At 53.8% G+C, this 27,416-nt stretch overlaps 1 protein-coding gene across 8 annotated transcripts in view; it reads right to left on the minus strand.

The window, feature by feature from the left end:
- The window catches only part of MPRIP (myosin phosphatase Rho interacting protein), a 78,681-nt gene that overhangs the window by 22,975 nt on the left and 28,290 nt on the right, over positions 1-27,416 (minus strand). For 4 of the 8 annotated variants that reach the window (XM_027683874.1, XM_027683869.1, XM_027683872.1 and 1 more), the window contains exons 4-15: positions 23,617-23,768; positions 21,580-21,664; positions 17,929-18,139; positions 16,800-16,959; positions 10,237-10,378; positions 9,598-9,714; positions 7,311-7,367; positions 6,005-6,073; positions 5,700-5,789; positions 5,178-5,287; positions 4,154-4,231; positions 311-896 (exon numbers count right to left, since the gene is read on the minus strand). In XM_027683874.1, the coding sequence (XP_027539675.1) occupies positions 311-896; positions 4,154-4,231; positions 5,178-5,287; positions 5,700-5,789; positions 6,005-6,073; positions 7,311-7,367; positions 9,598-9,714; positions 10,237-10,378; positions 16,800-16,959; positions 17,929-18,139; positions 21,580-21,664; positions 23,617-23,768 (1,857 nt within the window). Of the gene's footprint in view, positions 1-310; positions 897-4,153; positions 4,232-5,177; positions 5,288-5,699; positions 5,790-6,004; positions 6,074-7,310; positions 7,368-9,597; positions 9,715-10,236; positions 10,379-16,442; positions 16,960-17,928; positions 18,140-21,579; positions 21,665-23,616; positions 23,769-27,416 lie in introns of all 8 variants that reach the window. The other 4 variants (XM_027683875.1, XM_027683876.1, XM_027683873.1 and 1 more) reach the window with 3 other exon arrangements.

Raw genomic sequence — 27,416 nt, forward strand, 5'->3', positions numbered from 1 at the left:
TCTCATCAGACACAGACTGGCTACAAACCAACACAAATTTGGCTGAGTTGGCTGGGAGGGGGCAAAGAAGTACCAGGCTGTAAGAACAGCCCTTTCTGCAACCGTGGGAACATGAAAGCTGCCGGCAGAGCTGAACTGGAATGGACATGGATCTTGCTAGTTCCCAGAGGACCTACAGCATCCCTACTTGTTGCTACTACAAGGCAGCAATAAATGCAGTTTTTTTAAGCCTATCCCAGACTTCCTACAGCGACCACCGTGGCCTGGAGGCCATTTTGGCAGGCAGCCTGCACCCCACACACCCCTTTACCTCCTTCTCCAGCAGCGTGGTCAGGTGCTGCTTCGCCAGCCCCTCGTCCCGGTCCTCGGCGTGGGCGAGGTGCAGGGGCGTGATGGGGATCTGCTTCTCCTCCCGCAGCGGGGTGGTCTCCACCTGGTGCCAGCGCTGCTCGATCTCCACATGCACGTTCTGCGGTTTGATGTCTGCCGGGACGGGCAGGATCCGGTCCACCTCCATCCTCAGTGCCTCTTCTGACCCTGCCCCGTCCACAGCATCGATCATCTCGAAGCGCTTGCGCCGCTCCTCCCGCCGCCGGGCCCGCTCCCGCTCCAGCTCTCCCGGGTCGGCGTCGGTGGCACCGGTGTCCCTGGGGAAGGCGGCTGAGCCGCCACTGGAGGAGTCTGCAGCGTTCGCACGCTCCTGCACCAGGGCCTGCTGGATGGGGCGAAATTCAGCCCAGTCAAAGGTCTTGGACCGTCCTTCTCGTCGGCGTTCCCGAGCACGGCTCCGCTTCTGCTCCGGGTCCAGCTCAGCTTGCTCCGCATCTGGCTTCTCGCTCGGCTTTGGACTAGTCTCGAAGGAAGAGCTTGTTTTGCTTTTCTCTTCCGGCAGCGAGCTGTGAGGACAGAGAGAGGGTGAAGGAAAGTGTCAGTGGGTGCTGGAGATGGCCAGGCGCTCCCATGCATGCCTCGGAGAGCCGGGTGGAAAGGGGCTGCTGGAAGCCCAAGCCAATGCCACGTGGGTGCCCCTTTGCCCCTCCATCTCCTGTCGCCTCTTGGGTGCAGGAGCTTCCGCTGCCCTTCCCCGGGGTCGTGCTGGTGTGCAAAGCCTCGGTGCAAGCGGTCCCAGCTGCTCCCGAGACCCCCGAGCCCCCAGAGAGTGGCTGATCCCAACCTTGCTCCTCCTCAGCAGCCACACCAGGGCCAGTGACCACGACCCAGCAGCAGCCCGTGGCCAAGGCAGCGACCTCAAACTGTGCTGCCAGCGGGGGAAGAGGCTCCGAAAGCTCCTCCAGCACCCTGGTTGTGGGGCTCCATGCACATCTGCCAGTTGACAGGGCAATAGTCACGTGCTTGCAGGGAGGATGCCACCAATCCCACCAAAGTCAGGCTGGTTTTGGAGCTGTGGGGCGGAGAAGCACAGAGCAGCTCCAAGAGCTCTTGGGAAACAAGGGGAAGGTTTCCCTTGAGCTTGGAAAAATACTAGTGGGTCGAAAACTTCTCCGTGCCACTATCTGCACTGAAGGTAGAGACCTTCCCCGGGGCACCCAGCCTCATGGGCAGCCCCCCCAGCACCGGGATGCGTCCTGTATGTGCAGGGGTCAGTGCAGCAGGGAGAGCAAGTTCTTCAACACACCATGGTAATCACTGAAAATGCTGATTTCTCAAGCAAGGAATGATTTTTAGTGCTGAGTTAGAAGGTGGTGGGTTGAGGGGGGAGACATACTTCTCAAGCAGGGGAAGTTAATACGGGAAGGCAGTACCGTTTCCAACCTACAGATAATCCATAATGCAGTATTAGCTTATTAAATGTGGACATGCCAGCCTTGTAACATGCACATCAAAATTAAAACAGAAAACAGCAGTATGCTAAGTTTGTGGAGGAAGCCTGTCCCAAAGGAGTGGTGGGTACTTGCTGAACCCTCTTTGCTGTCTGAAGCCCCCCGAGATGCCTCCTGAGGCACAGCACTTCTGCTCAGGCTGACTCCTGGCTCTCCCTGCTTCCTCCAACCACAGCATCCTCCTGGGGTCCAGCCTCCAGCACATCCTCAACAAGCTTTCTGGGAGAGCTGGAAAGCAGCTCCCTGGGCCCTTCACGGCAGGCCCTGGGACCACATGCATCAAGACCGCCGTGACCGGGAGCAGCAGCAGCATCACGGCTTCTCCCGCCTCGGGAACACACCCCAGCTCCCATAGCCAACAACCTCATGGATGTGCATATGCCCAAAACAAAGGATGGAGCGGAAGAGATGGCTCTGCGTGGGGCCCGGGCTAGTATCTTCCGATGCACTGTCATCCACCATCAAACCACAGGCTCAGTAGAGCTGGGTTTTGAGAAACTCTGGCAGTTACAGGCTAAAACCAGCTCAGAGATAATTCTTTCTTCAGCGCTGTCACTTGCAGCTAATAAAATAAACCCAAAAGGCACCACGATGAAACATCGCTGCTCCTCAGCCACGACTCCAAAGCCAGGCTCTCAATCTGGAGTCAGTTAGTGATTACAGCTGCATTTTGAAGAAGTAAAACGGGGATGAGACCGAGTCTTAATATGGAGATGAGTGTTAGAAAAAAATGTGGGTCTCGGGGCCCCTCAGATGGTGTTGGGACATAGAAATTATGCTGCTTTAAATCCCACATGAAAGAATCTCAGCATTTCTAGAGATGACATCTCTCACAAGCTCATTTCTCCTCTGCTGCTTTCCAAAGGGCACGGGATGTGTGTCAGGGAGTGGAGGGACAGCTGCTGGGAGTGGAGTGAAGAGACTCAGGAGATTGACCCAAAGTTTCTCATTTCATCTCCTGCAAGTGCCCCATGGCTATGAATTCTGCTCAAACACTTCACATCTCCTCCATCCCAGACAAACTAATTCACATCACATGGGAGGGGGGGGGTCTTCGCCTCCAAATGTTATTTATAGGTCAAAATAAAAAGGTTTTTTTTTAATAGGGGTGGGTGTGGGAGCAGTGCAAGCTGCGAGCTGAGCACACCGTGGCAAGAAGCTCATGAAGGCTGCAGGGAACTGGGGGAGCACTGGGGAACTCAGCCTCACCAGGGCTGTGAGCTAAATATGGATCCAGTGCTTTCTTGGGGGTATTTTCTATTTGCCCTGTCATCGTTAGCAGAGTGTAATGAGTGTCTCTGCAGACAGCAGGGCACTGCTGAGGGCAGGCAGCAGCACAGCTTCTGCTCCCCATGCTGGGTGCTGACACACACAGCAATATAAACAGTCATTAGGACTTGAGAAACCAAGAAAAGGTGTGTTTGGCTCGGTGGAGACACGGCAGCAGGTTAATGAGATACGGCAAAGGGCTGCAGGAGAGTGCAGGATGGGACAGGCCCTGGGGACAGGGTGAACACCATCGCCCTCCCGGCACGCTGAGCACCCGGACTAACATCCCTCCTGCACCCCAGTCACACTGTGCCAACATTTGCCACCCTTCATCATGAGCCCTGGGCAGTGCAGTCTGTCCTTCAGCCTTCCAGCAGCCCCCTTCACAAGCCACTCCCCGGGTGCGGAATGTAATGGCATCCCAAAGCCAGGTGGGATGCGCTGGGATACCCCACACCAGGTGAACACAGCCCTGCTGCACACACAGCACAGGACTTCTCAGCAACGTGACTAACCCACGCCAGCCTCCACCCCATCCAAAACCAGCTCGGTGGGAAACGACAGAAGCACACACATAATTCCCTTTTCCCAGCTCAGGATGAATCCACAGTCTATCTGTGCAGCGTAACAAGTTACTGCCCAGCCGGGACCTGCGCTTGGACCCTCTCAAGAGGGAAAGCCAAGTGAAACCACTTTGTGTGGGCTCAGAGCAGGTGCAGACAGTGAGCACAGGACTATCGTGCTGCAGTAACCTGTGAGCAACCATAAATACATCTGGCTCTTTAAAGGCAGAGAGGTCCCCTCAAATTTCCTTGGTCTTCATCTTCATATCTAGTCACATCGGAAGATACCAGTGTGGGGAAATCAAGGGTCAAGACCAGGTTGCTTCTTCCCTTCTCTCTGGCTTTTATTTAAAGAAAAAAAAAAAAGAAAAAAAAAAGGAAGGGGGGAAGAAAAGAAAGAAAAATAAATGGAAACTGCAGGACTTCTCATCCGAGGTGCAGAAAAGGAGGAGCATGCAGTGAATCACGAGATATACAAACCACAGAACGTTAATACAGGAGAGAACACAGTTTTCCAACCTGGGCTTCAGCACGGATAGTTTCAAAGAGAAGTTTTTCCTGGGATTGCATGGAAATCAAACATACACAGGAGTGAGGAGAGAGGCGGCTTCCCCGAGACCCCCGCGAGATCCACCAGAGCTCGGGTAGGGCTGGGAAACAGTGGCTGAGTGCCAAGGGGGATAGGAAAGGAGAGGCTGGAGCATCTCCAGGTCAAGAGCACTGAGTGAGAAGAGCCATTCCATGAACTTCGGGGACAAATCTGGCAAAAACCTGCTCGCTGCAGCTACAGTAAGGACAGGAGATGGAGTTAGTGGTGTGGCCATGTCCATGCAGCCTGTAAGAGGTGGCCCATATGAGTGTGGCCAGCAGGGTCAGCTGTGAGGAGGCCAAACACCCTGTACCCACAGCCACAAGCGCCCACAGAAGGTACTCTGTGACGCAGGGGCTCTCTTCCTCTGGCACTGACACAGGAGGAGACACCAGCGTTACTAACGCGTAAGGGGAAAGAGCTGCGGCAGCTTCTGGAAGATCAAAACAGGAGGGGAGACGATTTGCTGGCTGGAGTTTAAAACAGATCAGAGCCAAACAGCTTCTAAATTGAACCCTGGGCTCCTGCTGCCATGACCCGTGGAGGGGCTGGGCAGCTCGTGCTGAACAGTAGCCAGAGGAAAGGGGGAACCCAGCACAACTGAATCCAAGTGGTTTCACAATACCTGGTGAGAATCCAAAGGAGCCTTGATATAGAAACAGTGTTTCATATTCCTATGCACAAATTAAAGCCACATTTTCAACCCTCTTTGAAATCTGTACGTGTAAGAATAACTCAGCATATCAGTGTCCCCACAAAGTGTATCCAAATTAGCCCAGAGAGAGGGACGTGAGAAAGAGCCGCAGCTTCCAGGAACGGACAGGCTCAGAAACAGGAAAAAAAAAGGGATGAGGGAAGAGTTACTCCTGCACAGCAAACCACACAACTGCAGGGGCTGCTACACGCCCCCCTTACCTTGTTACATCAGGAGCAGTGGTGGGGCGAACGTGCTTCATGATGGTCTGGATCCAGTTGCGGCGAATGCCCGACGTCATGGCAGAGAGGGTGAACTCCCCTTCCTTCGTCTAGGGACAGGAGGAACAGCTCAGAGCAGCTGATTGCACCCATCAGCACCATCCCAAAACCACTCTGCACCCAGTCCCAAGCCCACAGTGCTGGGCCACTGCTTGCTGGCCAAACAGAGGTCGCACCCAGCCCCTCCATCCCCCAGCATGCTCCTGGTGGGAATTAGTGTTTCTCAGCAATCAGGCTAATTTTATCACAGCTGAGATCCTAAGGCTGAAACAAATCTTTGCCTTCCCTCCTTCCCTTTCCCCCAGACAAAAAAACAGCTCTCAGACCCAAGGCCACAGCTCTCTGGAATAGTCTGGGGGCTGCTGGGTGGCCTTTCTTGGCTGTTTGGGGACGTTCCTTGTCACAGACAAGCATCCCCATCAGCTGCAGTCAGACTCTTCCTCCTTCCCACATTTTCCTTACATGGATCTGGAAGCCGTAGTTCCGCTGAACTGGGTACTCAGTGACATCGTAGCACGTGGATAAATCGATTTCTCCATCCAGGTCAGCTGCCTGCAGAGGGAAGAGGTAAAATAAAGCCACAGAGCTCTGCAGCCCCGAAGTGCAGTGGGCTCACAGGGAGGCACAGCAGGTCCCTGGGAAGCACAAAGCCCTGAAGAGCTATGCTCCAGGACCTTGGGAAGCCAGCCTGCCAGGGGGCAGTCTGGGAGAACTGGGAGCTCCCCCGGGTGCAGTGATGGGTTGAACATGGACAGGAAGACACTTACCTCCTCTGCCACCGAATCCCGGTAGTATCTCAGGCTCTGGTCAGTCAGTACAAACCAGTGCTTCTTCCACTAGGAAACAACCAAGATGGGGCAGTTACAATCCTGCTCCTTTCCCCACCAGCGAAACACAGTGGCTCTTGTCACAGGTCAGCTGGCAGAGATGCCCCACAGGGAAGCAGCTCAACGCCTCTCCCCTCCCAGCTCCACACTTGGCTTCATTGAAACCCTCCTGACAGGAAGGGGAGACCCAAACAGGCAGCAAGGCAAGGGACAGTGATGGTTTGCACCCCCAGGACCCTGAATTCCCTGGTGCTGCCACTCTACAGAGTGCTCCACCCTCAGCAGCACCAACCCTGCGTGTGACGGTGACACATGGTGAGAGCCACAGGGGCAGTCGGAGCCTTCCCAGCAGCTCCACTGCAACACGATGCTTTTAGTGACTGTACTTAAAACCTTTTTAACAACAACAAAAGAAAAGCAGTAAAACATTCATGTTTTATCTGCAGTACCTAGAAAATGAGTTAGAGCCTATTCCTGGCCCTTACTCTATACAAATCCTCCTCCTGCATGCTCCCAGCCAGGCACAGGCTCACCTAAGGCAGCTTTCAGTCAACAAAGCACAATCCAGTGGCCAGTTCCCCCTCGGCTGCCTATGGATGTGCCCTCAGCCCCAGTACCCACAGCGGAGCCCAGGCCATGGCACTCACAGCCACAGGCAAGTCACCCTCATTTTCCCTCAGCAGCTGAGCAGGAGGGAAGGAAATCCAGGGAAGGAAATCCAGGGAAGGGGCAGTTTACAAACAGCCAGGACCATCCATGCTGCCTCGGCATCAGTGCCCATGACTAAGGCTCTGATGGAGCAGCACATCCCACATCCCTTCGGTAACAGACAGCGAGAAAACAGCATCAGCTGCTTCCCTCGGTGCCAACTTAGAGGGATTCATTTATTTATTTATTTATTGGCCTTGTCATTTCCCTGGTACTCAGGAGACTTCACCTGAGCCTCACTACTGTCACCAAAGAGGTCGCTGGGTTGCAAGGGAGATGAGACAGATAAATAGAAAACAGCAACATGAAACCAGTGCTGCTATCCAAGCTGCCCTGGCTCCCTAGAAACCCACGATACAATATCCACCTGTGGGGCTTTGAAACCTCCCCAGGACAGAGGACCAGCAGTTCTCACTCCAAGGCTGATCTACCCAGCAGGGACATCGGGGCTCTGTCAGTGCCAAGAGCAGCCCCATGTGCCGCTGGCACAGCCAGGATGTTGGAGTGAGTTGAAGGGCAGAGCTTCCCCCTGACTCACCTGCCCATCCTCATACTGCTTTGTCAACCAGCCCTTCTTGAAGTTCAGTAGGTCGGGCTGGAAGAAAGGAGAGAGGGATCAGAGGAGAGGGAAGAAGTGTCTGCACCCAGAAGGCAACAGAAGTGACTTGATAAAACACAGTGCATCAATAAAAGAGACCAGCAACAGTTAAATTCACAGAATTTAATAATAGAATAGTTTGGGTTGGAAAGGACCTTTAAAGGTTATCTAGTCCAGACTGCATCATTACACTGCATGGTGGCTAAATGTTTGCACCCAGGAGGAGCAGACACCTGCTGCATGGTATACTCAGCTATTCCCGTCCTACCATTTTCTCTCACAATTTCCTACTGCTCCACCAGCATAACAGAGGAAGGAGAAAAGTGAATTACCAAGACTTCAGGCAGTTTTGTCCCTCTGTTATATATTATGAAAGAAAAACTACGTGCTGTTGATGCAAGGCTGCAGGGTTCAAAACAGGCTGAGTTCCCAAGGCTGGAAATGCAGGGAATCTGAGCCCTGCACCACACAAACAACACCTGCTCTTTCCTCCAAAGTAGGTACATGGGGATGTCAAATCTCTGAGAAAAGCAACCAAGACAGCGTGGGATAACTGCTGCCAGACCCTCCTCCCAGCCCTGCCCGTGTACAGGGAAGGATGTGGTGGAAATGCTTTCACTCCCTCGAGGCTGAGCTCCTCCAGCTGCTCCACGTGCTGCAGAGAGGAGAAGGAAAAAGGACAGCAGTGTGTGAAATCCAGCTGCAGTGTCTGAAACTGGCTACAGCAAGGGGAGAAATGGAAATTGGGGTCTGGAAGCCCATTCAATCAAACCTGTGCTGTGAGGCAGCACATCCCACATGTGAATAAACCCATGGTGGTGGGAACCCAGTCCTGCTCCACAAAAACACAAAGGAAAGTAATTCATTGAATTACAGAATCATGGAATGGTTTGGGTTGGAAGGGGTCTTAAAGATCATCTTCTTCCAACATCCTGCCATGGGCAGGGACACCTTCCACTAGCCCAGGTTGCTCCAAGCCCCACCCAACCAGGCCTTGGACACTTCCAGGGATGGGGCAGCCACAGCTTCTCTGGGCACTCTGGGCCATGGCCTCACCACCCTCACAGGGAAGAATTTTTTCCTAATACCTAATCTAAACCTGCATGATTTTCTTCCCTTCACTAGATAATGCGCACTGCCACTTCATATGCACTTCTTGCACCTTTTTATTCTCACCAAGAATTTAAAACTCACTCTTGTGGCTGTACAAGTCTACCCAAAAAGCTCCAGAAACGCCGGCTAGTGCATTATTCTCATAAGTCCTTGAATAGAAGCTGTCTGTCCGCAAAAAATGCAACTTGTATTTACAGTAGCTCTGTAATCTATCCGAGAGATTAGCAAGTGTATTTATTTTGTCCCTGCAGAAGGGTGGTGAGGGAAAGGAGAGCATTTTGTGTTTGTTCTGTATTGTTTGCCTCCAGGTCTGGTGAGCATTTGAAATATGCAAAGGGAGGAAAGCTCAGGAGGGCAGGTTCAGCCCTTCCTTGCAGCCTTCATCCCACTCACACCCACTTCCAACAGCATAAACATTAAGGAAGTGGCATTAGAAAACTGGGACATGTGTTGGCTCTCTGAAAACTCTCTGAAGAGCCTGGCTGAGTGGAAGGTGTCCTTGCCCGTGGCAGGGGAGTTGGAACGAGATGATCTTTAAGGTGCCTTCCATCCCAAGACATTCTAGGATTCTGTGATTCTATGAAAATGCATCAGTCATGACCCAGTGGCTGGTCCAAGCCCTGAAACTGGACTGACCCTCTGCTGAGCTGGAAATACCCTGCTGCAGCCTCTGCCGGGGGACAGCACAGGGCCAAAAGGGGCTCTGGCCAGGCAAGGTGACCTCAGCACCTTCAGGGTGACCTACAGCATCAGGGTCTAACACACCAAGCAAAGCATTGAGGAAATTGGGTATTCCAGGGGAAAACAACAAGCAAAACGGGGCTGCTTCCCAAGCTCCTGCTGTACTTTGAGGAAAAGGGCTCCTCGCAAGACTCAGTCTTTTAATTTCTGCAACAGGCAAAAAGTGTGGCTCTTCTCCAGCTGAGCCCCTGTGACTCACAGGATTGGTCACATCTGACCTGGGTCACTGAAACCTGCTCCAAATGTGAGCATAACCCACGTCCTACGTGCTGGCCGTGAGGAAAGCAGCAGACAGTGCAGTTTTCACTGGACCCGCTGGGGAAAGGCCTCTCATGTCCTCCCAAAAGGCAGGGGACACGGTCCCCTGGCTCACCGTCATAGAGGACTCCGTGGACCTTCTGTCCAGTGACTTTGCCCGGCGATGTGGGGACAGGGGAGATGCAGACACGTCCAGGATGGAGCCCACGGCCGCTCCTTCGCAAGTGAAGTCCTGTGTGAACAGAATTAGCCCAGATCAGTGCAGGAACTAGGACAGAGTCCTGCTCTCTTGGCTCATGGCATAAAAATCTACTTTATTTAAGGGGCATCTCAGCCTCAGAACAAGTGTCATTTCTTTGGCAATACAATTTTTTGTCCTCTCAGGCATTAATTTGTTCCCAATATATCCAAGCGTATCTGGGACTCTCAAACCTGCCTGTTTCTTTTGTTACTTCACCCCATCCTGATGTGTCCTGGCCATGCCAGATCTGAAGTTTCCCTTTATATTTTGGAGAAAGGAGAAAAGACAGCCTGATTTTCCACTCTGATCTACACCTGGGCCAAGGGAGCAGAGCAGCAAGTGGCAAACCTGCAGAGACTGAGCACACACAGCACGTGGCTCCTGCAGGAGCTGCCTGCGACTCCAGATCCACACCCAGGGACAAACCCTAGAGCCGAATGCTCTATCTTGTGCTGCAGGATCCCAGGTGCCATCCCCCAAAGCCCACCAGGAGACCTCAGCCGGGCAGCTCACCCGTTTCCGTGGGAAAACCCTCTTCTCGCTCCTGCCCTGCCGCGTCTCGCTGGAAAGGGCAGCCCCTCCCGGCACGTTTGTTTCCATGTGCTCCGCGTTCTCAATATCTAATGCCTCGAATTTTTCAATTACCTGGGATCGCCTGGAAAACAGAGAGAAAGAGGAAACCGGAGAAGGTTTAAACACAGGAGCGGCAACTGCGCGGAGCTGCACAACCCCACAAATTCAAGGCTGCGGAATTGCTTGACCCAGTGTTCATGCACACCTGGCTTTTGGTCCCTGTTCCTCTGCGGGCTCCAGTGTGCCCAAATCCAGGGTAAAACCCCTGACACACATCCTTTCACCCATGGCCAAAGTGGGAAAAAAATCCTCACACTATTTAGCTCCACAGGTAGCACCTTCAATAACTAGAAAACCCTTGCAAAACCAACAGTAACTTTTTATTTGTGAATTTTACAGCCCTTTGGGAAGCAGGGACTATGGAGCAGCTTTGGCTTAAGCATTGGCTCTCTCCTTTAGCACTGCAGCTATCGACGGCCCCCCCAGGCCACAGAGCACTGATACGTCAGACCAAGCTGGGGTGCAGAAATAAAGGTGGGTCAGGTTTCCCTGCAATAGGTACCCTCTAAAAACTCAGCCCCACACAGGGAACAGCCACAGGATTGCATGGAGTGAATACTGTCCATAGGTGCCTCCAGATCATGGGTCTGGCTTGCAGGATGCACCAGCTGAAGGGGAATGAGATGAGGAGCACCCTGTGCCATGGCAGGGCATTCCCTGAAAAACCTGGGGCCATTCCCTCCTCTAAACTGGGCTGTACATCCAATAAGGAGAGCAGGGAGCACAACTTGGGTCTCTCAGACACTGCCTTGGTGGCTCATCATACTGTGGCACTTGTGTATCTGAGGATGGAGAACTATGAAGAAATGTGGATGGAGGGGGAGCCAACCCTGGACAAAAACAAATGGGATGCTCCTAAGGATGAGCAAATAGGCCTTTGCAGGTAGAATTAAAAGTGTTGGTTCAGCATGAAAAGCCGCTCGCTGACCCACAGGAGAGGAAGCCCCAGAATTTTCAAAGCACCTGCTGGTGTCTGAGTTTGCATTCCCAGGGGTTCAGGCAAGAATCAACCTCAGGTCCTTAATCACAACCTGGGAATGTGAAGCAATAACCCACCACCAGCAAATGCCAGCTGTGCTCCAAGCTGTGAGGTTTAAAGGTCCATTTCAAACCTCCCCAAAAAGCTCAATCCAGGTGGTTTCTTGACACAAAATTTAGACCACTTGTACCACATTTAACCTTGGTGCTGCTTGCTCTGTGTAAACCTCTAACATGCATGAAAATCACAATGGCAACCACATAAGGGGAAACAGGTTATCCAAAAAACCCCATTTTTAACACTTCACACAAAAAGGAACAGCAGGTTAAGGGCTCAAAACCCATGAAATGTTCAGTTTTCAACCAACATTTGCACCAAATTCCATAAATGAGAGGAACAGTCTGAGCATATCACATCCCCTGGGAGGCTGGGGGCCCCCCACTGCTGCTCAGAGCCAAGGCTGCCAGGATACAACCAAAGAGGAAGGGACAAAATTGGTGGGGGAGACTTTGCTTTGTGAATTCAAAGATCTTTGATGCTTTTACAGGACATCTGTTCAGCCCTTGTTACCTCCCAGTTTGCAAACTGGGAGTGGGCAGATTCTGGGCTTGAGCAGAGCTCCCAGTTTCCCTGGGATATTCTGCTTGTGAGATGTTCAACACAAGCCAGGCTGTGGAACATAAATCCATGTTCTCTATTCACTGACAGGCAGGGAATTGTTTTGGAGTCCCAATTTTTTAACCCTTTTAACACTGGCCCAGCCTTCTCTGAGTCTCAGTTCAGGAGGAAATAAGAGATCCATGAATTAACATTGTCTGTGCCCTACTGAGTGAAGGCCTGAAGAAAAAAACAAATCAGGAGAAAAATAAAGAACAAAAACCCAACCAAAAAAAACCATAAAAACAAAATCAAAAGCAGGTTGATTTCTCATGAAAGGGGCTGCACCACCAGGTTGTTCTACGGCTTGAGATTGAGATGAGATGGTAGCGAAGCAGGCGAAGTAAAGGTGGACACGTCACACAGCAACACAGCAGGAGAAGGTGGAGAGCAACAAGACCTGGAAGAAAACAAGGCTGGAAAATGAATGAACAGAAGAGGAAATTATATATCTCTATCTACATACAAAACAAAATCAAAGTCATTCCAGTTCATTCGTCATTGAAAAAGGGAGGAGAAAAATAAATCACTGCAACCAAATCACAGCCCCAAGGGTTAATATCATCCGGATTACAGGAAAGAATCTTTCTTTTTCCCATTAGATCAACATTTCAGAGATGTTATTGCCAGAGATCCTGGGGGAATGGGGAGGGAAGGGCTCTCCTCCCCACCAAAACCTGTCAGAGAGAGATGCTCCCTCTGCACAGAAGCTCTATGTGGACAAAACAAGGCTGGGACAGGTAGGAAGAAGCATTTTAAAAGCTGCGGTGCCATTTAGTGCTTTTCAACTACAAAAGCTCATCCCAAGGAATTCCTCGGCCATGCAGGCTGTTAATCTTTTCCAGGCCACTAAACCCGGGCTGCAGATCTCTGCTGTTAGTGTGGGGGGTGTGCAGTGGGAAGGGAAGCTCTAAAACCCAGCACGAGCTATCGTTAAAGTGATTTTCTTTGATTGGAAAAAAAGGGCTTGTTTTTATTGGATTCATTCATTATTTAGCAGCAAGAAAGATAGTGAGTGTCAGGAAAAGAAAGGATAATTTTCCCAAGAGGTCCACAAGTATGAAGAGGATAGTTTTACAAGGAAAAAACCCCTATATTTGGGAGAGCAGACACTCCTATGTATGGGGAGAAGCAGAATTCAGAGCTGAGCTTTGCATCTCAAGAAGCTCCAGAGAAGGAATTTGAGGGAAAAAAGTCTCAAGTGATTTCAGGCAGTTCTGCTCTTTATTGAGGCTAGAAATACACCTCAGCCCCTGATCACACTGCTACAGGAGGTCTCGCAGATGCCAGAGTGGGCATGTGTGAGAAGAACATGGGGTCAACTGGGAAAGCTGTGGATTTAGAGGCTGCACCCCTGGAATTGTGCAAAAAAGCCAAGCTTGCCAAACAGAAATCCTGGTGCTCCCCAGGGAGCTGCAAAAGGTGGGTAAGCCTGCAGCTGCACACCCAGAGGAAGAGGCTCTGGGTCTCTGCACCCCAGGGACTCCCCATCCAATGGTGGTCTCCTCCCCAAAACTGCTGGCACCCTCCTCTGAGATGTGCCAGGATTTATCCCCGCAGCTGCAGAGCCCCGCTGGGATATGGGGACTGATGTCCAAGGACATCCCTGCAGCTCACTTCAGCTGTCATTTTGCATGCAAAACTTCATGATTCATCCACGGGGTTTCCAAAGAGCTGCCCCTGCTCTTCTGCCCTAGGGATGGCTCTGAGATGGGAGACTGGGGATGGTTCGACCTCTCTGGCCACAGCCCCTCTCCCCCAGCCCGGTGGGACATCCCGGTGGGTGCCACAGCCCCGTCCTGCCACGTGCCAGCAGAGGGAACTCGTACTCTGCCGCTCTGCCAAAATCAGGGAGATTATCTCCTGTTTTCTGATTCCTGGTTCTGAGTGGCTGCGAGCTCAGACGTCTGCATGGGGCGTGGAGGCAGAGTCAGGTATAAATGGTCAACACGGAAAATTCCTGGACTTAAGTCACGTAATAACTCTCACCATAAAGAAGCAGGAGGAAAAGCCTTGACAAACAGCTTTAGCTGGAGCTAAGCCTAAGGTGTGTCACTAAGGATGCAGCACTGGGTACCTAAAATAATTCTTTTCCATCCATAGCTCTGACACTTGCACTGATTTACACAAAAAAATGGGAGGAAGAGCTGAAAATACCAACAGAATCAGAGTGAGTTTGTTTGGCTGCACTGAAAAGCAGATCTGAACAATGCCTGACTGGTGCTTTTGGGGTTGGCATGGGGCACGTGATTTTGGGCAAGTGTCCCCTGGCATGTTAGTGGGTTACTGAGAAGGATTATTAGAAATGGTGTTAAACCAGGGGGAAAAAGCTGACCCCACAGCATGGAAGTGAGTTATTGTATCTGCTCAACCTCAAACAGCACAGTCTGAGCTCAGAGGAGAAAAATGAGAGGGATATGGGGACTAAGTAAACTCAAGTTTAAAAAGCAGCCAAGCCAAGCTGAGCAGGGTACTGGGGAATGTTAATTCTTTGGTGCGACGCTGGACCATGTCTCTGTGCCCTGTTGAGTCCACCTGAGACCTCCAACATTGAGTGTCCTAGCTCTGGGACACAGGACCTCTGCACCCACACCACCTGCACGGGCCAATTCCCAGGTTACTGGAGGAGAAAACAAATGTGCCCATCCCTAAACACCCACTGAACCATCCCTGTTCACAGCACATGCCTCCAGCACCGCAGGCTGCAATCCCTCCCGCAGATGGGGACCCCTCACCCTACTCTGCCATCACCCCCTCCCAAATGCTGGACTGGGCTCAGCCCCATGGGCAGTCCCCAGTGCCTGGTGCAGTGCCTGCTCCTCTCCCTACACCCGTCCTGCTCTGATAAAGGCTCTGGGCTGACACAGGGAAATTCCTGCCAATACTGATAAAGTCCCAGCTGGGCTGGGAAAAGCAGACTTTCCCTGGGAAAAGACACCAGCCAGCAGGCAATGAGTGGAGCTGACATTAAAAAAGGACAGTCTCTGGCAACAATGTCCTCTCCTGGGCCCTGCTATCTGTTGCAAATCTGCTCCCCAGCTCCGTGCAGGATGATCCCAGTGTTGCATGATACCCCAGAGCTGCAGCAAGGGACCACTGGCACTGGAGGAATGCACTGTCCTGTCACACTGGGGACAGGCACTGGCCAGGGCATCCTGTGCAACCAAACCCAGCAGGGACAGGATGTCACCCACAGGTAGCACCAGCTCAGCTTGCAAACCAGCAGCCACCACCCTTTTTTCAGCCCTGTCCCCAGCCAGGGTGGCCAAGAGACCAGTGTGGCATCCTCCTCCTCAATCCTGAGGAAAGGCCAATTCCCACGGCAGAGAAAGCCAAACCTGAGCTCTCCTCATTTATTCCCAGTCCAGCACTCTCTGTGCATGCTCTGGGCCAGGTCTGGGATCCTCCTGCTGACCGGCAGCACCAGCACAAAGCTGTGCTGTACACCCCAGACCTGCTCCCAGCTCTCAGAAGCCAGGCTGGAAAACAGTCCTTTAGGGGCTGGGAAGAAACAGAGGAGAAGCTCCTGCTGAAACCCTGCGAGAGAGAACATGCCCGGAGGAAAACCGGGGCGGGAAAATCAGACTGGCAGGCAGCCCTCTCACCCGGGGCCTGTCTCCCAGTGTGCTCCACTGCCCTCACTGCACAAATGTGTCTCTCCCAGGGCAAGTGGAGCCTGTCCTTGGCCTCTCCCGGAGAGCACCCGGCACGCCGGCGCACGCGGACGCCCTCCCCGTCCTCCTCCACACTGAGCTGTTTTGCAGCCCTGCCTTGGCGCTGCACCCGCCTCTCCCAGATTAATGCCGTGACATTTTGAAACCTCTCTCAGCTCATTAGGCAGTTGCGTAACACACCTGGCACTAACACCATTTAGAGAACTCACCTAATTAATGGTGCTGGCTGCCAGCGTGTGCCACGCTGTGGGCTGGGAGGGTGGGCTGCACAGCAAATAGGGGCACCCCACACCACTGAACATCAGGGTAGGTTTAGATTGGATATTAGGAAGAAATCCTTCCCTGTGAGGATTGGGAGGCCCTGGCACAGGTTGCCCAAAGTTGTGGCTGCCCCATCCCTGGAAGTGTCCAAGGACAGGTTGGATGGAGCTTGGAGCAACCTGGAAGGTGTCCCTGCCTGTGGCAGGGGGGTGGAATGAGATGAGCTTTAAGGTCCCTTTCAACCCAAACCATTCCATGATTCTGTGACTCTGTGATCACCCACCTCAGCCCAGCTGTCCCCAGAGCAGCCAGGTAGGGTGACACCCACCCGCTGGCACTACTAAAGACATCCCACCACCTGGCTGGTGTGGACGGGCATCCTTGAACGCAGGAGCACTGGAATACAAAGGGGCTTCACCTGGCAAATTCCACCTGCTCCATCCAGGCTGTGACCAGGACGCAACCCTGGTGCTGCTACAAGCATGCAAGGAGGAGATGAGCCACTCATCCCTTACCTTCTCTCATTCCCAAAGAGCCGGGCCACTTCTTCTCTCCCAGGGCTACGAGCCCGGGTTCTCCGCTCTAGCCGCTTCCTCTCCACCTGGAAGGCCTCACGATTACTGATCCTAATGGCCTTGGGAACGTCGGCCAGGGTGGTGTACTGCCGGCTGGCTTTAAAAGAAAGGGGACGCCCCGATTTTTCAGCTCCCCTTCCTACATCTCTGTTGCTGGAGTCCTTGTGCTTGGAGCAACTGCTCTTCGAGTCCAAGGAGTTCAGAGAGGAGCTGTGAATCATTCGGTCGCCTGATCGGGTACCTGGGGAAGGAAAGGGCTGGGCATGCTCCTGTGAGGGCGATTTGGGATAACTGTACCTGTTGTTCGGGGTGCTGGGGCTGGGCGGGCTCGGCGGGGGCGGCAGTTGCTGCTCTTCCAGCTTCGAGTCTTGTTTGGTCTTCTCCAAGGAAAAGTACCCGCTCTCGACACGCGTCTTCCGCCCGCAGTCTATCCGGTCTCCGTTCATGGAGCTCTCGTCTAAGGGACAGAGGAGTCATCGTGCTTGGTTTCAAGTCTGAGTTCTGCTTTTAACAAAAAACACCCCAATTCTACCCAGGACAAGGGCAGGAAATGAGAGCAGAGCCTTGGCCCCAGCCCTGTGCCATCTCTTGCACCCTTGGCTTTTCTCCCTCATGCCCACAGAGACGGTGGGATGGTCTGCAGGGAACTGAGGATGCTGGTCCAACTCTTGGGTTGGGCTTGCACAGGTGAAATACTTTCAAACCAAGAACTGGGTGGCTGCAGTCACTGCTCTGCACCCATTTCCATCTCTGGCCTCCCCAGCCCAGCATTAACCACAGCTCTATGGGTGCAAGGCAATGGACATCTCACTCCTGGCAAGTGGGAGTGGGTGGAAAGCATTCCCCACCTGAGTGGGCAGCATTCCCCACCTGAAAGGGCCCCAGCACTGGGACCTATCCATGGCCTGGCAGGAAGAGCACCCAACCCCACTGTTTCAGGGAGAACAATGCCATGGATCCAGCATCTTCCAGGGAATTATCATGGAGATCAAATGTAAACAGGGCTGGAGGAGGAAGCAGAGCTCAGTGCTTGGCAGCCTGGATGGCTGAGCTGAGCATGACATGGCCCTGCCCACTCTGGGTGCCCAAGTGGGGATGTGGAAGGGCTAGAAAAGGCATTTTCCCTCTCATTTTGCTCCCAGTGTGAGGGTAGGCAGCCCCATCTCCCTGCCAGGTCGTGATTGGGCCCCACACTGTGATTTTCCAGCATGAAATGCCAACTTCCTTCCTTCCTGAACTCCAGCTTGTAATGCCTGACACTAGTCCCCACACAGCAGGGATGAGGTCTGCCTCTCTCTCCTTGCTGGAATCCTCCAGGAACCAAACCCAGGGAAAACTTCTCCCTCTATAGTGGTTTTCTGCCAGCTCAGCTGCCTGAACCAGGTCACCAGGGCATCACATCAGTGCTGGCACCTTTGCCCCTCACCTTCCTTGCTGTCCAGCACGGGATCCTTCAGGGAGCTGGCAGCCCCGGCCTGGCCTTGCACGGGGCTCTGTGCTGGGCTGATGCTGCTGCCCCCGTCCACTTGGTCTTTGCCCCTCATTTCTTCCTGCCAGAGCGTGGACTTGGTGGCAGGGACCTTCTCTGCGCTGGGGATGTTGCTGCTGGTCACAGCCATCTTAGCAGGACCAGGCTCCTAGAAAGAACAGGGGACACAGCAGGGTTAGAGAGTTTGCCCCAGCTCCACAGTCAGAGTCCCCAGAGGCTTGGCCCTGAGGTCCCACACGGTTTGGGTGCTGCCCGTGACATATCACAGCACGATAGGGATGGGACAGGGCTGCTCAGCCACGTGTCACAGCTTTATGCTGGTTTTAAAACAATCCCCATCATCTGAAATGCTTCTCTTGCCAGCAAGGAGCTCCAGATTCCATCAGATGATGGATGATGCCACTTTGGTGGCCATAGCCAGGCCAGCCCAGGTTCAGAGTGTGACCCAGAAGAGGCAGCAGCTTTCCCAACTCCCTCCTCAGCTTTGTTCATTACCAGATGTTTTGTTGTTGTCATATTAAGCTTCAGCATTCGAAGATTATTTTCCTTAAAGCCACCAATAAATCAATGACAATTAACTCCCCTCCAAAGTCTCTGGATTGTGGGAAGTTTTCCAGCTGCTTGTTCCTTTTCCATGGAGTAGGGAGAATCCAGGAGTGCCTGAGCCAGCAGCCACAGGCTGGGGAGGACAGCGGCTGCAAAGAGCATCCTCTCCATCCCCTGCTCCCACATCAGGTGGGTTTTAGTCTTGCACCTCCAAATCAGCATTTGCAGGGCTGTGCCAGTGCCACCGGGGATCTCCCAGGGAGTGGGTCCTGGCTCTGTGCACAGCCACAACAAGCAGCAAATGACCTCAATTTTTAAAAAAATCCCCTTGGAAATTTCACACCAAAGGAATGCAGTGTTGGAGGTAAACGATCCAGAGTTCACAAGCATCCCACTGAAGAGGACTCTGCTTGAGCAGGGGGTCGGGCCAATCTCCAAGGTCCCCTCCACCCTCAACCACTCATTCATCGATCCAAGCCCGAAGCTAATCACCAACTCAGGATATTTTTATATATCCCTTACACACACCCCCGTGTAATTATTTGTAGATATGTATTTAATTAGGCTGAGATGTGGGCCAAAAAGAAGTCTGTAAGGGAGCAGAGGCATTAACTCTTTGCTGCTCGGGGGTATGAACACCTCCAAAAAGCAGCATGCACCAAAATCGGCAGAACCAGGCTCCAGCTGCATGAAGTGTGTCTGGGCATGCTCTCCTTACCTGAGCCTGCCACACCCCTGTGCAAACAGAGGGCAGCGCCTCAAATCCCAGATTTCAGCCCCAAACCCTGCCTCAAGTTCCCACAGGCAGCAGGCAGGCACAGGCAGTCCAGTCTCTCCTGCTGCCTGCACCGTTCTGCTGGAGCACGGCAAAACCTGCCCTTTTTCTCCTAAAACTGCAATCTGCTTGCAAAGCAAAGCACAAACACACAACTCTCCCTGTCCAAAAGCTGATATTCCCTGCATTGCTCCCATCCTGGTGATTTTGCAGAGGGATGATAAAAAAAATGATGGGGGGAGCTGGAAGTGGCCCTGATGCCCCAGGAGCCCCGGGCTGCACCAAGCTCTGCTCTACCACAGACAAAGAAAAACTATGTGAGAGTTAGAAATAGAAGGAATATCCATTGTTTAAATTCTTTTTTTAAATCACAAAGGTGTCCATCCCTCTCTGAGCAGATCTAAGACATGACCTGCTGCTGGATTAGTGTGTGGCCATCTTTAGAAAGAGATCAGCCTTTCTCCACCAGCACACGGAGAGCGAGCTGAACAGCAGCCAACTTCAGGAGAAGCCATTTCACAGGGCGGGATTTGGTGCTGATTTTCTCCTCAGCATCCTCTCTCCTTCCCCAGAGCAGTTGCCTGCATCAACAGGATTCGGGAGACAAGAGGAAAGATGCTGCTTCTGCTTTTGCAGGTGGCTTGTGAGTGTCCGACACAGCGCAGCATCCGTCCGGCAGCAGGTCCCACATGGAGGTTGGCTTTGCAAAGTGAATTTGGGCCTTTTTCCAGCACCATGGGACTGGGAGTGACAGGATGGTGAGGGTGGAAGGAGGGTAGCAAGCAGAATGGAGCTTGGGGTGGCCTGCCTCAAGCCAGGAGGGGCAATGTGCCATGAGGGTCCATGCTCGCCCCATCCCCAAGCACCTGGGGAGCCCGTCTGCCTGTGGGGAGCCAGCATCGTTCCCGCAGCCACTTCCCTTATTTGGTGCTCAGGAGCTCAGATCCTGTACAGTTTCCAAGAAGTTGCCATGGTGATGAAATGTAACCCAGAATGATGTTTTTCTGGCTCTGCGCCCCTTCTTCTCTCCACCCCGTCCCCCTCCTGAACCCAGTCTGGGTTTACTGTTGTGTCAGGATGGGGTGAGCATCCCTGCCCTGCTGCATCTGCTCACTGGGGTGCCCCAAATGTGCCAGCCCTCTCCCTGGGGACTGAGGACAGACAACTTGTAACACATCAGCTCTCGGTCATGGAGAGAGGAGGCATCTTCCCTGAAGCATCACCAGAGTCAGCACTCGAGGAGCTGGAGGGGCTTTAAGGACCCCAGCCCTTGGCAGGAGGTGACTCAGACTTCCAGCTTGGTGTGCAAAAAAGGATCATGTTCCCCCTAATTTTTTTTCCCGTTGCCCAGAACATCTTTATCCAGTGGCGTGGTGGAAACTTACTCAGAGACGTGCCGTACAAAACCCACCCATGGGCCCAGTTTGCACCAGGACCATGCTGGGAACTTCCATCAACCTGAAAACCAGGGCTCAGGGGAGCCCCAGTCCCGGTTTTGGTCCCTGGTGTGCAACCCGGCTCGGCTGGAGGAGCCCTCCCAGCCGGTCCCCCATGGCAGTGGGACGCGCGCCCGGAGGTCAGGCGGCCTCAGGGACACGGCTGTTCTCAGCCCCGGCGAGGGACAAGGGTGGCCTCGGGGTCACGTTCCCCATCTGTGGGATTCTCCCCCACTCTGGCCACGTGGGAGCCCGGCAGGAACGAGTGAGTCACGGCCGGCCCCACTTTTTACCATTTATAGTCAAAGCGAGCACGAAGCCACTGGCGGGTCCCTGGAGAGCCCGGCTCCGGCCCCGGAGCTCCCAGCCTGGCCCTGGCCTTTAGTATTTTCCTTTCATTCCCACTATCTCTGGGGTCATCTCAAAGGGGGTAACCGGAGCCCGATGGAATTTCATCCTGTTTCTGCTGAAATGGCCCACGAACAGCACCTCTCCCTGGTCCTCCACAGGGACCACATGGCTTTGTGGCCACTCTTGAGACAGCGTGGGCAGGGCCAGCGCCACAAAACAGCACCTGAGAGGTGAAACGTGGCCACAAAGCGGCCAGGAAAGCAGTGTGTGACCCTGGAAGTGATGATCAGGAATTAATTCACACTGATCTGCTGTCCTGGTTCACCCCAGCTCTCACTCTCTGCACAGGCAGCATCAGAAGGTTGGCAGAAAGTTGATTCAGAGGGTTAGAGGGGACCTCCCCCAGGAAAAAAGCAAGGCTGTGGCCCTGAGAGGGAGGCAAGGGTCTGGGTGGCAATGTGTGTGTCTCCCTGGGGTTACCTGGGGAGTTGGGGGCTCTACCTTCCTCTTCTTCTTCTGATTCTGCTTGTTTGTCCTGGGATAGACGATCAGCATCTCCAGCCACCTGCGGGCAGAGAAAGAAGAAGGTGAGGTCTGTGCTGTGGGGGAGCACGTAGGGATGGGAGTGACATTGACCTGGTCAGGGTCAGTGTGGGGAACAGTACCAGAAATCATCACAACCAGCTCCAGGGGACAAAAAAAGCCAGGAGAGGAGGGGCAGAGGGATGACCTCAGGGTGCTTTGGCTCAAACCCCACTCACTGCAAGAGCAAGGCCACAGCCAAGGCTGACATGGGGCAGAGATTCAAGGATCCTGAAAGACAGCAGAGAGGGACAGAGCCTCCAGCAGGACCTTCCCCCTTCAGCAATGCCAACACCCGCACACTGCACACAAAGTGCTTTTGTCCAAGGAAGAACAGTGTGAACTTGGCATTGTGAAGTCCATCCCCTGCACAAGTCACTTGGGGGGACTCTCCTACGCCCTGCCACTGCAGCCTGATGACCTGCCCAGCATCTCTGCCAACTCCACAGGTATCTGAGGACTGCTGGGAAACACTCCTGCTTCATATGTCCCTCCTTCCCTCTCCTGTTCCCCCCATTTTGCACGCTGCTGCTGTAAAGCACTTGGAGATGACCACATCAAGTGGGGTTTGGTTAAGCAATAAATGCCAGCAGGACGGAATGAACGTAGAACAAATTCTCCCCCAGCCAGGGAAATCTTCCTGTCGTGCTGCAACTGAAAACGAAACCCGCCTGGCTCAGCCCCAGAGTGGGACTGCTCTGGGATGATTAATGCCTGCAGTCAGGAGCAAACGCGCTGCTTCAAAACCCATCGCTGGGCCGATGAGCAATAAATCAGCCCCACCTCGCTCTGCAATGCCTCTCCCTCCCGCGGCAGGCAGGACCAGCAACAAAGGCTGAGCTGTGAACCAGAGCGTGGGGAGAGGGAGGAGAGAGCAGGGCATGGGGGCTGGCCATGGTTTGGGGTGTAGTGACTCCTCCTGCCTTGGCTGGAGGTGAGGAGTTGGCTCCCCTGTGCCGTGATTCCCCTGTGCCTCTGCATCCCGGCTCTGCAGCCGCTGCAACCCCACTGCTGGGAACGGGGTAGGGGGGGACAGGTCTGCCAGCCCAAAGTGGTTCACAGAGAGGGAATGACCCGTGCTCGTGTGTCTCAGTAGAGCAGGGAGGTTTCAACACAAGACAGCATATATCTAATCAAAATCTCAAGCTCTTGGTAGAAAAATGTTGTATTTCGACAGGCATTTACCAAAGCGGGGGGAGTCACAACCAAAGAAAATGCTTGGAAGCAGAAATCTCAGCTGAAAGTGGTGACTCTGCTGCTGCCAAGGCTGGGGGAGGTGGGAGACGCCGTGACTCAGGAAGAGGGGAAAAGAGCGAGTGCTTCATCCCTTCAACTTCCTGCTCGAGTTTCAAATGTCAACAAATTTTGGGAGGGAGGCACTGAGCTCCAGGAACCCCACGCGGGGAACGCTCGCAGGTGAGCAGCAGCCCCGCCACAGTCTGTCGCTCTGTGCCAGCAGCTCTGCTCTCCCACGGCTCTGCACCCTCACCTGCTCCAGCTTCAACCCGAGACAGCATGTGAGTGATGGAAGAGGATGTTTCTAGGTCACCACCCAACACCTGGAGTTGGGAAATCTACCCTGATTTGCTTGTTTTAGCGGCCTAATCGTCAGTGTTTCTGAGCCCCTGCAGCTCAGCAGCAGGCACTCCTGTGAGCGATGATACTTTAATCATTCTTGCAGGTCAGATGCTCTCCTGGGACCACAGGGGTGGGCTGCATCCACCCCAGGATTCCATGTCTGGAATCCACTAGGGATGGACGAGGCTAAAAGCACCATGGGGTAACCCCAGCACCCATCAGGATCCCCAGCACCCAGGATCAGCCTGGGTATGCACTGCCACAGCACCCAGCCTTGGGCAACGTCCTACTCACCCTCCTCTTCCTCCCAGCTCATGCAAGAGCGCGGCAGCAGCTCAGCCCCGGATCTGCACTCACCCACTGATGATCTCCTTGTTCTCAGCCCGGATGAAGTGCTCCTTCTCCGGTGTCAGGATGCACAAGGAGAACTTCTGCCCTGTCCGGCTCTCCCCATCCACCACATCCGTGCACTGGTTCATGTTGATGGTGCCCTGTGGGAGGGTTGTCGGCTGCAAGGGGAAGGAGAAAGAGGTATTGTTTAAGGAGAAAAGAACAGAAGAGTGCAGAGTTGAGCCCTAAAACCTCTCCTGGTGGACACCAGGATCGTACACATCAAGATGCTTTGCCCACAAGCTCCCAGACCCATCAGCATGCTGTGCCAGCACACAGCAAAGCCCTGTGCCACACATCTGGGCAGGTACGAGTCCTGCCAGCCCAGTCTGGTCCACTGCTGCCAGCAAGACACTTCTCCTATGCCCAATATCCAGAGCATCCCCTGCTGTAGTACAGGGATCCCAAGGAAAGGCACCGAGTGTCCGGCTTTGGGTCTGCAGCTCTGAACCATCTGGGGTGGTGGGGTGGCACCTGGGGACAGGGGTGGCAAAGTAGTAAGGTCCCACTGCCCTCACCACAGGATGGCTCAGGGACAGACAAACACACATGCCAGGTTTTTCCCATTAAAATTTAAAAACCCATGGATTTTGCCAGGGAAGGATCACAGCATGGATGGCACCTTATTTGTCCGGTGGGTGTTGTAAACACAGTGTCACCTCTAGGCCCCCTTGCTCCAAGCAGACCCAGTAAAGTGGGACAGGCGGTGGCCCTTGTGGCCTGAGGGGACGTGGAGGGACACCCAGAGGGCTGTCAGCACTGACAAGAGCTGACAGGTCCATCTGGAGCAGTGCTGGCTCATCCGATTACAACGTGGCCACCCGCTCCCTGTGCATGGCGCCCGCAGCCCTCCCTCCCTGAGCACGGATGCCATGGCTCCCCCATCCACAGCCTGCCTGTCCCCACCAGGCTGGGTGACACTGGGGTCCCTACAGCATCTCAGAGCAAACCTGCGCCTGGGCCATAAATGACTGAGGGAGGGACCCCTCCAAGCTGCCAACTACACCGAAGGAGGACCCAAAGCAGCCCGTGGCCACCTTGTCACCCTTGTCAAAGCCTCCTTGTGCCCTCCAGATGGCCAGGCCAATAAGGAGACGGATTTTTGGCAGATGCTGTTAAGGTTTTTACCATGGAAACAAGCTCCCCTGCCAGCAAAACCCCTCCAAGAGCAGCCTGCGCCATGCAAAGAAAGGGCGACTGAGGAGAGCTCAATGGCCCCAGCCTACAACCCCAGGAAATTCAGATCAGCCCCACAAAGCCCCCAGTTTACTCCTCCTGTAGGCAGTGGGAAAAAAACCCTTTCCCCAGGAAAAGGGCTTTTCCTGCAGCTGTGTCCCTGGGTGGGAGCATCCTCTGACAGCTCAGGGGTGGCGTGGAGCCATCACGGGTGCTGCAGCGAATGTGTACGCAAACGGGACCAGTTGTACATCAGGAACAACAAAACCTCCTCTTTTCCTTTGTGGAAATCAGCATCCACAGACCCCAGGGACGGAGCCCAGACCCCCGGCTCGGCGCATGCACAGCCTCCTGCCCTGCACCGCTGCGGGTACTTAGCTCCTAAGAGGATTTTTTGTCTTAGACAACAAAAATAAAACCCCGCTTTCCGGGAGCTATAAAAACCCAACGGAAAAACTTTCTCCTGTTCCAAGTGGAGTCTTAGAACTGTTTTTGTCTTGCTGGCCTTTGGCACAGCTGAAGGCCTCCAGGACTGTAAGGTCCAGGTCCAACCTCCTTCCTCACCCAGAGTAGTTTCGCACAAGGGAATGCAACCAGGATGGGGGAAAAAGGGGATGAGGAGGAGGGAGGGAGCCCTAGTCTCTCGGGGATGCTCCGGGCCACTTAGTCCCTCTTGCCACAGGCACCCCTTGACTCCCTGTAAGGCCCCACGGGGATTTGGCAGGGAGCTGGCACAGGAGGAGAGGAAGAGACAAAACTCGCCTGCTCTCCTCCCTCTTTAACCCCACGGCAGCATTCAGGGCGGCTTCCCTTGGAGCTCACACCCCGCCCTGACCAAAGCGTGCCAGGAGCGGAAGAGCCGGTTAGGGGCCCCCCCACCGCTGGGCTGGTCCTGCAAAGTGGTTTTGCCACTCGCCCCTCCTTGTGAGGGTGAACACTGGCATCTTGCACAGCCTGACACGAGTTCTTGTCCACCACCACGCCTCTGAGCCAGGATGCCAGGAAAGGGCTGGGAGCAAAGCTAGGACTGACCCTCTGGCACCTGCAGCACCAGGGACGAACCTGACATCCCACAGCAGCCCCCCTGAACCCCCACACCTGTCAGCAGCAGATGAAACCTGATAGACCAGCAGCCTTGCTCGCTCGGGATGTAAATTCCTTTACACCCTTTATTTCCTTCCTTGGAGGCAACACAGGCACTTTGAAGTGAAATGCAAATGGTGCCGGGTGGAAACGCGTGTGCGCACACACGCAAACTCCACCAAGGAGAAGGAGGCGGCTCAGACCCCATCCTCGCCTCTGAGCACCCCATTCTAGGCTGAGGGGTTTCTCAAGGCTGGGGATCCCTGGGGAAGGAAGAGCAGAGCTGGTCCCTGGGCTAGTCCAAAGCCTCGTGAGGACTGCGTGGCTCCCGCAATTGTAAGGGAATAAATAAACGCAGAAGCAGGGAGGTGTTGTATGGCAGAGATGCCAAAGCAACAACAACAAGGTTGGGACTTTAACCAGCCCCTGGAAGAGCAGATGCTTTGATACAAGGCTGAACCCAGCGTCAGACCCCGGGGTGGCTTTGTGTCCAGGTGAGGAGGAGTGGATGCTCAGGCTCAGCTCCTGTTCCAGCCGCTGCCGGTCCCCAGCTCAGGGACAGCCCCGTCCCCGAGGCACTGGGGCCCTGCCTTTGCCATTTCCCATGCTGCTGCCAATGGGATGGAGCACACAGCTACCCCAGAAGTGGATCTGGTGCCTGAGTGTGTCATTTAACTGGGGTTAGGAGTGGAAGCACAGCAGGATGCACCTCTGGAAGCACAGAGGACACCATTACGGGCACCATTACCAGCTCTCCTTGGTGCCGTCGGCCACCTCCGGTCCAGTCAGTGGACCTGCCCCTTGTTAGCACCAGGAAGGGAACACTTGCACCACATGAGCAGCTACAGCTCTCCATGGTGCCAGTACCAGCAGAGCAACTGGAGCCAAGAAACAATTGCATTGCTGTTTCCCTCTGGAATGACAGATCCCTATTGACACACACACGTGCTCGCAGCGTCCCTCTCCACAACACACAAAGCCTATAGTACATTCTCCTCCTCCTCCTCTCCCTCCCCGGGTGCTCAGGACGTGAGTCACACCATGCTCTCCACATCAACAATCCCAGCAGCCTCCAGATGAGATGCAGGGACCTTTGGATGGATACTTGTAGGATGCAGAGCCCAGAAACTGCAGCAGCCCCCTCTTTGGGCACTAGAACCGAGGGAAAGAAAGAACAGGGACCTCTTAGAAGCCCAAAGGAAGAAATCCCAAGCAGGGCATTAATGCATCCTCCTGAACAGTGCTAGATGCTCCATGGGTGATGAACTCCCAGGTGCAATGGCTGCTGCTAAAAGTTAACAGGGTTTATCTGCAAGTCCCTAATTTCCATATGGTTTTGCAGGGCTCAAGTAGAAAAACAGGATTATTTAGATTCAAAAAACTCAGAATTTTCTCCAAGTACCTTCCCCGTCATTTCTAACACATGGATCATGGGAGTTCAATACAAAATACAAGGCAGTTTTGCTCCTGTACACAGCTGTACACAGCATGTTTTGGAGTAGGTAACC

Source organism: Neopelma chrysocephalum, unplaced genomic scaffold (genome assembly GCF_003984885.1).
Source record: "Neopelma chrysocephalum unplaced genomic scaffold, ASM398488v2 Primary Assembly neopelma1_65, whole genome shotgun sequence".
Classification (NCBI taxonomy): domain Eukaryota; kingdom Metazoa; phylum Chordata; class Aves; order Passeriformes; family Pipridae; genus Neopelma; species Neopelma chrysocephalum.